A 13707-nucleotide genomic window follows, 5' to 3' on the forward strand; every position below is an offset into this window, starting at 1 on the left:
CAGCCTGAGGAATGCCCGGGATCCCCGGTACCTTGCCGGCTCCCAGCCTGAGGAATCGCCGCTGGAGCGGCCCCGGTGCCGCGGGCTTGGCCGGGCTGCAGGACGGAGGCTGCAGCTCCCCAGGGTCAAACTCCGGCCCCACGGCTGCCCAGGGAGAGGAGGCTTTAAGGACAGTCTGGAGTTCTGCTAGTGCAGTGCAGCAAGAACTGCCAGGCTTCGAAGTGTTCAGGGATGGGGCTTGAATACACATTCTGACGAGCTCTTTTAAGGCTTAACTATTTCCCAGAGTCAACCAGCTTCCAGTATTTTGCCTTCTCCCCCCACCCATTGGTTGATGAAGGGGATTCCACATCCCCCACCCCATGAGAAATACTAAAACAGAAAAGCAACCCAGACGAACCCATCCCAGCCCTAAGTATCCTGCATAGTCGTCCTTTTCAAGGCAGTCTGGCAACTTACAGAGGAGCAAATAGATCTTCCTGATGGTTTGTGCAGCAGTGCTTCTGCTTGTGCCACACTGTGCTGTGCTCTCTTTCCAGGCAGGAAAGTATTGGGAGGTATTTTGTGGGGCAGATAAAAATGTCTACTGGCTCCTCTACTTAGCCACACGATGTTAGACAGGAGTATTTGCTTTGAGCAACCAGGTGGACCAATAAGAGAATAAGGTGGGGACAAAGAGGCCACAGTTCCACACTGTCCCAATTTTTTGCCCCGTGTAGTGCAAAAGGAAGTGGAGGAAAATGAGAAGCAATGATGGGTTAATCAGGGCAGTGTAAAGAGCACTGTTGCTGCACATAAAGCTTCAGCCAACTTCGATCCTCAAAATTCTCTGGTTGTCTTCTAAGGGTTGCAGGTACCTCGGTTCATGCTGAACAACATTGCTGGATAAAATAGAACCCATTCAGCTACCTGCCTGAGAGCTTGAAAAGAGACTAGTAAGATAGGCGAAATCATCACTAGAATGTTTTTCAGTCAATCTAAAAAGCTTTGCTTCCACTCCACTGCTCCTCCACATGCTTATCCTCACAAACTCTACCCTGCCCTTGGGTCTCTTCATTTACTCCCAGTATCCTCCCTAGGCATATACCTTCATTTTTACTCTCATGGTGCTGCTTCCAGACATTAATGTCTGGGAACACATAGCTAGGGTTCCCAAAGAACCTTAACTCTGCCCCAGAGGCAAAGATTTATGAAAAAAATCCTCTCTGTTTAATATAAGCTGGGACCACAAACAACGAAATGCCTCTATCGTAGTGCAACTGCAGAAATTTCAGCCTACAGTTAGCCAAACGTAACCCACTGAGTGCTGTGTTCTTTTATTTTCATATTTCTGATTAGGCAAACAACATAATGAAAGCTTCTCTCCCTATTCTTTTGTAAGACTGCATGACTCACCACTTATGTAAGCCTGATGCAGGAGTTGGTCATAGCTCCTCTGATGATTCTAAGTCCTGGTTTGCAATTAGTGCAAGGCTTCAACCTCCCTGTTCTGTACAATAAAAATAGGTTCTCTCAACTTACGTGTTGTGAGCAGTGTGGCTTTGGGAGCCCAGGAAAAGCTGGGAATCTGTAGGGAGCTATGACAGATAACTTAAAATTTTAGGCGGATTCTCTAGAGTTCAGCATTGGCATTGCTTTCCCTTCTCTCTCAAATGACTGGAAAAACAGCTTGTTGGGTCTGAGGGGTTCACAACCATCTCACTTTCAGGTATAGCGTATGGGTAAGAATGGGAGCATTTATTATATGGCCTGCCACATCATCTTTGATGCCATTGTGGTGAATATAGAATAGCAATATCGAAAAAGCACGGTTATTGCATGGTATCATTTGTGGGCAGAGTAAACTTGGGAATAAATTCTAAAATTGTGCATTTCAGAACTTGATAAAGTTTGGACTGAAGGGCAAGTCCAACCCTGCTGTTCAGAAAGAAAGAGCTCAGGTCAGAACACACCCTCCCTTCTCTCATTTGTGTCACATTAGCATGAACAATAAGAGCCAGTGGGTAGAGCAGGCTGGAAGCTGCTTCCTTCTTCACATAGCTGCCTGACACTTCCTGTTTTTTGTGCTGGTTGTGTAGTTCCTAATTTAATGACTTTCAACAGGTCTGTTCTGGGGAAGATTACTTTTCTGCTCTGTGAGTGAAACAGCGATGCTCTGCAGTCTTCCCTTTTCAGACAGGGAGCAAGAACATGAGGTGTTCCACCGAGTTCCATAGCAGTGTAGGCCCACTTAGAAAAACAAAGTGGAATGGCCCTTGCATGAAGATGTCAGATTCCTCTTTACTTTTAGTGGTAGGAGAGGTAGCAAAACCATGGCCACCAGAACAAGCTAAGAAATACTAAGGAAAGCTTCATCTAAGTCTCAGCTGAAGGCACAGGACTGTACCACATCAGCAATACTGTGTGAAGAGGAGTGGTGACATCATCCCAGAGCCTAGAATAGCAATCCCGTGAGGGCTGGGTAGATGGAGAGAGCCACTGAGTTAGTAAGCATTTAGTATATTCAGCATTTAGCCTGAATATTGGAACATGGACATCATAAATGGCCCTAAGTAGCAGAGTGTTTTTACCATGTATCTAATATATAAATACCTCTCCCACAGGAGATAAACTCCCAAGAGCAGATTCACCAGCACATCCTGACTCCTAGGCACGTGCTCTATTAACTACTTACAAATATTTTTTCAGTATTATATTAGTACTAATTCAGCCCTTAAAGACTTTCAACAAATGCTGGAAAAAAGCTACCTAGGATGTATAATCTGAAATTGTATGAATAATGGAAATACAATTAAAGATAATAGAAACCATTTGGTCAGTGCAAAGCATACAGGAGAAAATGCCTCCTTGACAACTTTTCCCAGTGCCCAAGGACTTGTAGAACACACTTTTGTTTTTCCTTTTTTAATAAGTCCATAAAAGCCAAGAATTTATAAAAAGTACATGCAAATCTATTTACATTAATAGATCAAGAAGCTGCACACAATCCTTAGTATACAGGAACTTTATCTTTAAAATTGGGAGTACAAATAATACAGGACACCAAAATTAACAGATAAGGTGGCAACAGCAGCTTTGCTGACTGCTGAATTCCTGGTTTGTTGCTGGGATAAGTAGAGATGCATGGGGACATGAAACCCAAACCAATTCAAATTCCCTATAGCTTTGAAGATGAAGATAGAATAATCTTTTTCTGACCCATTTCAAGTCATATCAACAGCAGTTGCAGCCCAAGTTCCTTGTTTCACCTTTTTTTGAAAGAGGGAATATAAGTGACTATAAATGGGATCAGAGAAAGAAATGTTAGAAGTCCCATCTTCAAATTATATTAGGAAAACAAACATTCCTGAATTGTCTGCCCTGTCCAATTCCAGTCTCTGAAAAGTCAAGAAGCACCACTTCCAGCAAATCTCTACAAACCCTTTATCACTGAGTAAAAACAAGAGGAAAAAACGTTATAAGTCTCTTAAAGGTTTTTTTTACAAAAAGAAAGTTTGTATTCTTGCTTGATCATTCATCTTTGAATATTTGTACTTCCACTTAAAGTAAACAAGAATTTCACAGTGAACAAAAAAGCTAAAAGTAGGTCAGCTTTCCATACCTTAGAGATAGGAAGGACATTAGGCATATTTAAGTATTCCTAGTTTAAGCCATACAGTAATTCAATGTTGCTGCAACAATGTGGTTTTCTTCTCAAAACTCCACATTCTCCACCTTAAAATTTCCATGTGTAGCACACAAGTACCTTGAAGACTGATCCAATGTTGTACTTGGATTTGTTACAAATAACTTGTATTAGAACTTACCCAACTGTCAAGAAACTTTAATTTTTTCCCCACTTATAGAAGATGAATGACATGTAACTTCTATATATGCTCCAACTATGCCCAAATATAATTATGGTGTGTAAAATACAGTGACACCCTCCCACCTCTGACCAGCTAACCCCCAGTCTATGTCAATGTATAAAATTTTAAGTGCTAGGAGGTAACTGGACATAAATCACAGTGAAACATATGAACATTTAATGAAATTTCAATTATAAGTCCACAACCTGTGACAAACAAAACAGTCATTGTCGCCTCAGTTTTAAGAAATACTGTAGAGCAAGCATTTGCCAATGGTGTATGGGCCTGTAATTGGATTGCTGATTATGGTGTTAATAGGTACTCTGGAATTTAGTCAGTTTTCCATAATTATCAGTTGGGTTAACTCAATATCCTGCCATGCTTTCCTTTTTTTTTGGTGATTATACCTCCATTGCATTAGAATTATTTCCCAAGTTAGTTAAACATTACAACAAAATTCTCACTACTGATGAGAGTTACATAAAATGATTCTGATGCAACTTGTCAGTACAATCTCTCATGCTAACTACTATCACCGGCCCCCCTCCCTTTTTTTTTTTTTTTGTTTTTATTTTTTTGGTTTTTTGGGTTTTTTTTGATGGCACACTGTGTGCCCTATGACCATTCAAGTAATAAACAGGAAATCGAGGAAGTAGTTTTCTGGAATTTCACAGAAATCAAAGTCTTACAACCCATGGCAACATCCATGGTTCTTACTGTAATAAAAGGTCAGCATTATCCCATTTATATTAAGATTTCTTTTGAAGAAAAAGTGCTGATATTTTGTATTGTTTCATCTATGAGGTAGATGGCACTTTTATATAAATAGTGTAAATCAGAAATTAAGTTAGCTTTAAGCCTGCAACAAGTCCTGCACCACTGACTGTTCAAGGCATTAATTAATTCAGGAATATAAAATACTTCAAAATTTTCAAAGTCACACACTGTTCCTCTTTTGAGAGGAGTCTGGTGGTCAGCTGGATTGAGAGGTGACTTCACTGATCAAGGATCATCGGAATTCTGGCTTTAGCCTCCAGACCCCTTCCCCGTTTGGGCTCCTATGGAAGGTGCAGATATTGCGGAGCAGTTCTCTAAAGACACAGGAGTGCTCTGCAGGCAGTTTGGACTCAAATTCCTGCAGCAGTTCCCGAGTGCTGGCCTCGCCGTCCACGCGGGCCTGGAATGCCAGGAAGTTCCGCAGATCCACAAGCAGTTCATCGTATTCTGTCGAACCCTGCACGGGGGCAGGTGCTGGCTGATGATTCTCATCACCCTCATTCCTTGTCTGTTGTGGTAAAACGAGGTGGTTTCTTGCCCTCATCCGAGCTAATAAAGATGAAGAGTCCAGAGCACTGGATGACGATTCTCCAGATTTTCCATTGAAGTGCTCACTCGAACTACACTTCTTTATATTTTGTTTCTTTGTTATATCTCCATCCTGCAAATAAACATACAGACTATGAGAAAAGTTGCATTTTGAGACCCACAGAATCAATTAAACAAAATCTGCCTGTTGTTTAGACTCAAACATTACCACTCAGAACCTCGTCACCTGAAATATATAATTAAGAGGTGATGTATTTTGCTCTCAACTTTAGAACTTAGGAAGCAAAAGAAAAACATTGCTGGTCTTGGGACAGATAAGGAAACCACGGTGCAATTTGTGACTGCTGTATCTAACTAGACCTCATCAAAATAAAAAATCCAATTCACAAGTAACTAAAAATTCTAGAATTCTACATAATCATACAACAAATGTGTATGACACCAACATAAATCATAACACTTCACATATATCAGATATTAAAACAGAAATGTTAGCTTGTATTTCTTACCTTTTGCTTCTTTGCAGGTGATGCACAAGTGGAATGTGAAGAAAGCAGCATGGAGTTTCTTTTTTGACCAAACCGACTCCTAAAAACACATTAAAGAATTAACCCCATGAAACATCCTTAAAATTATTAGGATAGGTTTTTTTCTGTTGGGGGTTGGGTTGCTTCCTTTTGTATTTATGGAATTTTTTCCCATAAGTTGCTAGGAAACTTAACTATTGGGTACTTATGGGTACTTAAGAAAAACAAAAGGGTAGCCAAACTCAAGGGAGAGGGGATACTCAAGGGAGAGGGGATACCTGCAGATTTGGGCAGACAGCAAATGGGGGCTGGGGAGCTGCTAGGGCTCTCGCTCTGTGTTTCGGAGGAGGACAGGCGGGCTGTTGCTTACTGCGAGAATTCCGTCACTGCCGGAGCCCAGGCCTGTACTGCCTCGCCCTTTCTGTGGGTAAGACCAGTCGTTGGACTAAGCCTTTATTAACATCTACCTCACTAAAGGAAAGACCTATCTTCGTCTGCTCGGCTTCCGGGATCTCGGCCTCGCCTCTCCCTGCCGGGAGCCGGGCTGCCGCTGTCCCATCCCCGCCGCTGTCCCATCCCCGCCGCCGCCTCGGCGCTGCTCCGAACTTTCCCGCAGTGCAGCCCCCACCCCCAGGCAGAGGCCCGAGGCGTCCCGCGGTTCCAGCCACAGCCCCGGAGCTTCTGATACATCTTGCTACCACCCCGGGATTTTTACTCATTCCTGCCGGCCCAGCTTGCTGTTTCCATAAGTGCTGCTGGGCACCGGGACCGGCCGTCCCAGGGCGGTTTGTGAAGCAAAGCCTCTCTCCCATCCCTTCCCGTCTGGGCCGAGCCGCCATTACCGCGTGTGGCCTCAGCCCGCGCCACAGCGCCCCCTGCCGGCGCGGGGGAATCCGCTCCCCGCCCCGCCCGGCGGGAGCAGCAGCGCCCCCTGCCGGCCGTGCCCGGAGCTGCAGAGAGGGGAAGGGTCCCTGGGTCCTTTTCTGCCTGGTGCTAACGCATCACTGGGTCCTGTTCTGTCTGGTGCTTCACTGGGTCCTGTTCTGTCTGGTGCTTCACTGGTCCTGTTCTGTCTGGTGCTAATGCATCACTGGGTCCTGTTCTGTCTGGTGCTACTGCCAGAGTTGTTGTTTTTTTGCCTTATTATACATACTGGTAAAAAACTGTTATTCCTGCTCTCATATCCTTGCCTGAGAACCCCTTAATTTCAAAATTACAATAACACAGAGGGAGGGGATTTACATTTTCCATTCCAAGGGAGGGTCCTGCCTTCCCTTCAAACCAAGACATTTCAAAGACAGACTGCGTTTGTGCTTTAGGGTTCTTAAGATCCCTCTGCTAAGCATTCTTTTCCACTGTGTTACAATAATGCTTTCTTTGTACTTCAGAATGGACTACCTATGCTTGTAATATGCTTTCATGTCTATATTAAATATAAAGCATGCACATAACTTTGATGCATTTTACTGCAAATAACAAGATAAAAAATGTAAATCTTTAACATCCTAAGCAACTCCTCTGTTTTTGGGAAAGCAGAGTGAGAACTAAACTCACTTTATTCCTGATGGTGCACCTGAAAGACCACTCGTGCCTGTCCAGGTTGGCACACCAGAAGCAGCTCCTAAACATTGCTGACGAGAGAGTCTTAAGGCTCTCAAGGCGTCCTGGGCCACTCTGCTCGCTTCTGCTTCTTCCAGCACATGATCTGCACTGGAAGCATCCATAATAGCATCATGCTTCATAACACTGTGTACCCCTAAAACCAAAAGGATACAGAAGGTGAAGGAGGACATCTCTTAATTTATGTGAAAATCAAACACTCACTTTTTAAGTGAATGCCACAACTGCATTTTTTCTTCTTCAGGGTGATTATATTAAGCACATCAGTACAGTAATTTCTAATGAGAGAACCCCCTTCTCTATCAGTTAAGTAATCAATCTGACAGCAAATCACTTCTAGTGTGCTGATGAGGTCATTATTCACAACAGACCGGGCAATTATGTGGGAAAATTGATCATTTCCATTGTTACAGACAAGACAGACAGAAGTGAAACCCTTGTGTAAATGAAGGTTGATTACATCCTGGAAATATCCAGAAGAAACATTGCATATACTTCTATATCCGGAAATTTGGATCTCTCTGAACAGTTTGTGCCAAGGTAATTATCAAATTTGTAACTGGAATTAAAGTTAACTGGAATTAAATTTAAATTAAACTGAAACAATGAACATTTAAGTTAAGTTTCACTAAAGTAACAGAACAAACATCTTTTGTATTGTAGCTGTAACCATCAGAGTAACAGATCTGCTCTTTCCCTCATTTGCATAGGTTTTATATACCTCTGTTTAGTCAGCAGCCAAACAACTGTTACCTGATTTTTTGAAAAGTTTCTGCAAGACATAGTCATCATTTTTCTTTGAATCTTGCTCTTCACTGTTCTCCCTTCTGTATTGCTTTTGTTTCACTAGATGAGGAATGCGCTTTCCTTCAAATTTGGCATCTTTGTGATGTTTCTTCTTAGACTTATCTTTGTGGCTGTCATGCGACAGCATGTCCACCCTGTGCTTTGTTTTTGAAATACACTTATAATGATTATTATCAAATTGCCCATCTTCAGTTTTAGCATCCTGCTTTTCCCAAGAGCCAGCTGCATCATAAGCAAGGCTAAGATGTGTCCTGGCATCTGCATTAGCTGCTCCACATCCTTCACCAGCCACCACAGCAGTCAGACATTCGGCATCCTCTGAAGACCCTGCATTGCATGGCATCGACTGGGACATGCATTTGTCATCACTTTCCAAACACTCCTCCTTGCTTTCATTGAATGAATTCATATCAGTAGCAGCTTGTGCATTATCTTTTGTGCAACTATTTTGGTCAAAGGCTTCCAAATTTCCCTTGGTTTCCTCACTTGTCTCTACTGCTTTACAAGAAGAATCTTTCACGTGTGTGGTGGAATAGGAATTGGAGGACTTGATTTTCTTGTGTGAGCTGCTTTCTGCAAGATGGACATCACGTTTAGAAGTGCCATTATCAGGTGGCTTTGGGACTTGAACATCTGAACCAGTACCTGAGGGATGAATGAAATTAGTATCCACTTAACAAACAATTAAGATATTTCTTCTTCCAAACAGAAAAAACCCCACGTACCTGCAAAAATTGCACTTGTTTCTGTCCCCTGAGACACATCTGGACTGTTCAGAGTAAATAGTTCATAAAGGTCATTGGATTTGAAGAAACGATTCTGCTTAGGGTCTTTCAGCACTCTGTTTGTTAAAAACTGTTTGAAGATTTGTCTAAAAAAGAAAAAAATAAGTACTTTGTGCATGAAACAATGTCTAGCTATGTTTAAGTACTGAGTACAGTACTTAAACAGAAAACTATAAGCACAAACATTACCCTGCAGAACAATTAAGCAGTAGGAAGATGATGTTAAGTTTCCAAAAGACCATCTTGAGTTAGTAACTTTCAAACAACCAAGTAAATTGTTAAACACAGGGATTTATTATTTTGCAACAACCCCATAACACAACAGGTAACCACCATCCTGAGATGTCCTATGAGGCATCCCTTCACTAAGCAATAAATAACTTCACAGCTAGAACGTTTTTTTCCATTAAAATTGAAAAGCTTGCATATGTAACAATAAAACAATCAGAAAGCTCCTGAAAGAAAAACAAGAGCTTGTTAAAATGACAATATTTTATGGGTTCAATTGATTGGAGGAATCAAAAGCAGCAGAGTAGCTCAGTCTGATGGTGATGACTGGATGACAGCCACTGAAAAGGGGAATCAGACTTGTGGCTGAGAAGAAAAGAGACCACCTGCAGAGGACCAAAAGGAACAAATCGGTAGGGGCACAAAGCTGCAAGAAATCTTCTAGTATTGGTAAAACTGCTTCTGTGCCACATTTGTACTATATAGTGCCTAGGGCAAAAGCTGTTTTATTCTGTAAAAAAAATACACCCCTAAATAAAATAGGAAATCAGTTCTTTCACACAGTTTTTATCACACTTTTGGTTCTGCTAATATTAAGCAGGGAAACTATTTTTAAATCCAGTGGTCAAAAAACTAAGTTTTCATTTCACAGGAAAACAGAAAAGACAGCTTCTGAAAGTTCAAGGTCCACTTTACTGTTCTGAAAAGAAATTAATTTCTGATGGCTGTCCTAACTGTTAAGAGTCCAATTCCTTGATGCAGTCAGTGTTGTTCAAACAGAAGTGTGACAGAGGGATGCAAGGCAAACAGCAGATGCTTTTGCCATATAGCAAAACAGACTAAAAAAAGGCATTCAGTAAGTTTGGGTATTTCATTATTTAGAGCCTTTTCTTCATCTGAACTTTCTAAGAGGGTATTTCAGTTCTGAAGAGTGAAGTCTAGCACAGGATTCCTATGTACATTCATCTGGAATTAATGTGAGTGAAGCTAACTACTGAGAAAGCTGAATGAGAAAGCAAACAAAAAAGATTTCATTGATTTTGAAATACAAGCACTTTAAAGGTTTTAGCTACATTTTGGAATAAATAACATGAATATGACTGGTAGTTATTGGGATTTAATTCTTTCACTCTGGAATGAATTGGGAATAAAATCAAATTGGGTTTGCACAGTAGTAAATAGATATATGTACCACATACATCTTGATACATCCCAAGGAGAATATAAAGAACTTGATGATTTGAATTTGCATTTCAGACTTGTTGAGTCTCATGTTCTGAATAAGGTGCTCACTGTTTTCTGTCTATGCCTCATACGCTGTTTTACAGTGAATTCTGGATGTGCTGGACACAGCTATGGGAACAGACTGATAAGGTACATTTAGCACGAGTCTTGCAGCTAGGAACGGAGCAGTACAGCTGGGAGTCTAGTAGGGGAAAAAGGTTCTCCATTTCTCAAAAGAAACTGAAGTTCTCCATGATGTGCCCATCATGACCAAGGTTGGGAATTATAAGCAATTTGTGCACATGCACAGGTATGTCACTGTTACACCACCTTGGATTTGCTACCATCATTTTCCTGAGCATGCGGCTGTATCCAAGAAATTGTTCTGACTGACCTGTGGTATATCTTCTCCTCAATAGTACCTGCAGTGAGCAGCCTATACACAGTCACCTCTCTCTTTTGGCCTATTCTCCAAGCACGTTCCCGAGCCTGGAAGACAAAAGGTTTGATTACCAGACATGAGCCTCTCAAACATGTCTGACAGAGAGCTAATGATAATACTCAAAAAGTTAGTTTGGACATTTAACAAATACTTCATGAAGTGGTAACTAACTCAGCAGGAGAGGAAAAAGATCTAGAAAGTCTCCAATTGTACCAAGAAATCTATGCAAAAATTATCAATAATTGATTATGTTAAAATCGGAACTTTTACCTTGAATATGTACTTTATACAGACTTATTCCAGAAGGAAATTTCACAACAGAGCTTTAGTACACACCTTTCTTTTGAACTTCTCTTCTTTACCTTAAATGAAATCTTTCCTACAAACATCTTGAACCAGCCACTAATACAGAGCACTCTAAGTCAGACACCTGCAGATCTCAGAGCTACATAGGATTTCTATAAAAAAGCTTCTTTCTCTTAAACTTGTAAGCACCATATAACTGCTACCTGATTTGATAAAACAGAGTCTTATCACACCACAATAGAGTGAACAACTTCTTAAAGCTTAGAGCAGCTCTCTAAGGTCACAGCTACATATCATTATCTAGTGAGAAAGCCAATTGGAGCAGCATCTGTTCTCTTTTTCTCACCCTGCATTGTCACCACCAACAGGCCTGCCTGTTCAAGAGCTCGCACAGCTGTACTTTCCCTTCAGAAACTCTGCTTTGTTTATTTTAAAAACACAGGCCATTTGAACTGACTACATGAATCAACAATACTGAAGAGTGGTAAGGTATATCAGCATATAGGGGATGTGGTGGGAACCACTTAAACTGGCTTTGCCACAAGAGTAATCATAATGTGGAGCTGCACCAGAAGTGATCATTGCTGGGAACAGCAACTTATGAAAGAGCAACATAGTGCTTTAACACTGTTTGAAGAGATAAATGTCATTTCATCTTCAGTTTTATTTCAATTTGGCTGGTAAATGGAAAGTAAAAAATCAAACTCACCTGTGTGTCCACACTGGGATTCCAGTCAGGATCATAAATAATAACCCGGTCAGCACCAACCAAGTTAACTCCAATGCCACCAACACGAGTTGTTAGAAGAAAAAGAAATATGGATTTGTCCTGTAACACAGAAGAGAATTTACTAAAGCAAGAATTACCAAAATCTAACCAAAAACTACCAAAAACATAATTATTTCCTGGATTATTTTAGCAGCATTATATGCAAAGATGCAAAGGAAGCCAAGAGAAGGAAGACATTTCCTTGTTCATTTACTATTTCTTTTGACAAATAAAAGTAGTCTGATCTAAATTTAATTTACTGTTATCCAATAAAATGGATTTTCCCCCTTCTCAAGTGCATTTCTTTCCTTATCAGAAAGCCCAACTTCGGTGTGAAATAACAGATTACTTTTTTCCCCCTCTCTCACAAAGACAAGGGTTTCATTTCACTGAACTCCCCTGTTTTGTGTCTCCAACCTGAAGTAGTATATTTAAAAACAGAACAAAAAGGAATGTAAGAACTCAATCATACTCATTAATATGTATTCATGTGTGGTATAGAACATCTCACCTCATTGTATTTTGCTACAAGAGGCTGTCTGGAAGCTACTGCTGTGGTGCCATCCATCCTGAGGTAGGAATAGTTTCTGTATCTCACAAAGACTTCAAGTATCTGCATCATCTGTAGATTAAAAAGATTTAATAAAATCCAGACGTGAAGACTGAACATCTTTGTGATGAACCTATAAGAATTTCTGGAACTAACTGCAGTGCCAATCAAAAAAATGATGACAATTAAAAACTTGAAACACTTTCTTAAATGACAGAAACCCAACTTATGTAAATGGGAGAACAGAAATTATTTCACAGCTGAATGCAGTGGAATATTTGTGCTTGCTTTGGAAAGTCCAGGGCCATAGCCTCAAGACAATTAAACAGACTGGGGTGCAGCATCCCAAGGAAATCCACAGAAGGAAGACAAAACTGTGAGTACACAGAGAAAAGAAATGTCACTGCCTGTGCCACTGCACAGTCACTACACAGAGCATGCAAACTGACCATCAGCTGTATCCTGAAACTTCACAGCAGGGACAGCCTGATACCATGCACGTACAACTGATACAGCTTTGACCCAGTATATTGAGACTGGGCCACTGCCACAATGCTGTGTCTTTCCAGTAAAACTTGCTAGGTTTGGGAACTGGTCTCTGATTATTCCAAAGATATCAGTCATTTCAGTAACTTTTTCAAATAAGATGTTGATTTTATGAGAAATACACTACAAAAGGTAGTTCTACTTACAAGTTTTTTTGGAACTCACAGACATGTTTTAAGTAACAGTAATAGCTAAAATGGCAAGCAATTAGATCATCTTACCTGCCTTGACTGAGTAAAAAACAGCACTCTGTGACCTTGCTTGTGCCATATTTTCAGCAAGGATTCTACCACTATCATTTTTCCAGAACGTTTCCAATATCCAAACTGATTTGGATCCTCTGCTTCAGCATCTGGCACACTCTTCAAAATTCTGGGGCTATCAGCAACAAAGTCAGGGTGATTGCAAATCTTTCTCAAAGTTGATAGTCCCAAGAGAATCTAAAGAATAGAAAATAAAAATATTTCTATTTTCATGACAAATACTTGTATCTATATGGGTTGTGGACAAGAAAAATAAAAAGCAATACATTAATCCACTCACCATCAATGTTGTTTTTAGTAATGTTTTGATGCTAATACTTGCTTAAGGGAAAGTTTTAGGAAAAAGCAGTACAAGAGAAAGTGATTGAAGTATTATGTACTTGTGAGACTATTCTGATGACAATTTTAAGGGAATTCTGCAAAAATTTCCACACTAGTAAAACCAGTCCCTCCCTAGCTGTAAGAT

General features: G+C 40.7%; 1 protein-coding gene across 6 annotated transcripts in view; it reads right to left on the minus strand.

The window, feature by feature from the left end:
- Window positions 1-2888: 2888 nt before the first annotated feature.
- Window positions 2889-13707, minus strand: part of ERCC6 (ERCC excision repair 6, chromatin remodeling factor) — a 46221-nt gene continuing 35402 nt past the window's right edge. For 3 of the 6 annotated variants that reach the window (XM_033515536.1, XM_015633399.1, XM_033515538.1), the window contains 9 exons: window positions 13200-13418; window positions 12394-12504; window positions 11823-11942; window positions 10760-10854; window positions 8854-8999; window positions 8075-8773; window positions 7256-7457; window positions 5684-5762; window positions 2889-5286 (listed from right to left, as the gene is read on the minus strand). In XM_033515536.1, the coding sequence (XP_033371427.1) occupies window positions 4858-5286; window positions 5684-5762; window positions 7256-7457; window positions 8075-8773; window positions 8854-8999; window positions 10760-10854; window positions 11823-11942; window positions 12394-12504; window positions 13200-13418 (2100 nt within the window). In that variant the 3' untranslated portion in view covers window positions 2889-4857. The remainder of the gene's footprint in view (window positions 5287-5683; window positions 5763-7255; window positions 7458-8074; window positions 8774-8853; window positions 9000-10759; window positions 10855-11822; window positions 11943-12393; window positions 12505-13199; window positions 13419-13707) is intronic. The other 3 variants (XM_015633401.2, XM_015633400.3, XM_033515537.1) reach the window with 2 other exon arrangements.

Source organism: Parus major, chromosome 6 (genome assembly GCF_001522545.3).
Source record: "Parus major isolate Abel chromosome 6, Parus_major1.1, whole genome shotgun sequence".
Taxonomy (NCBI): domain Eukaryota; kingdom Metazoa; phylum Chordata; class Aves; order Passeriformes; family Paridae; genus Parus; species Parus major.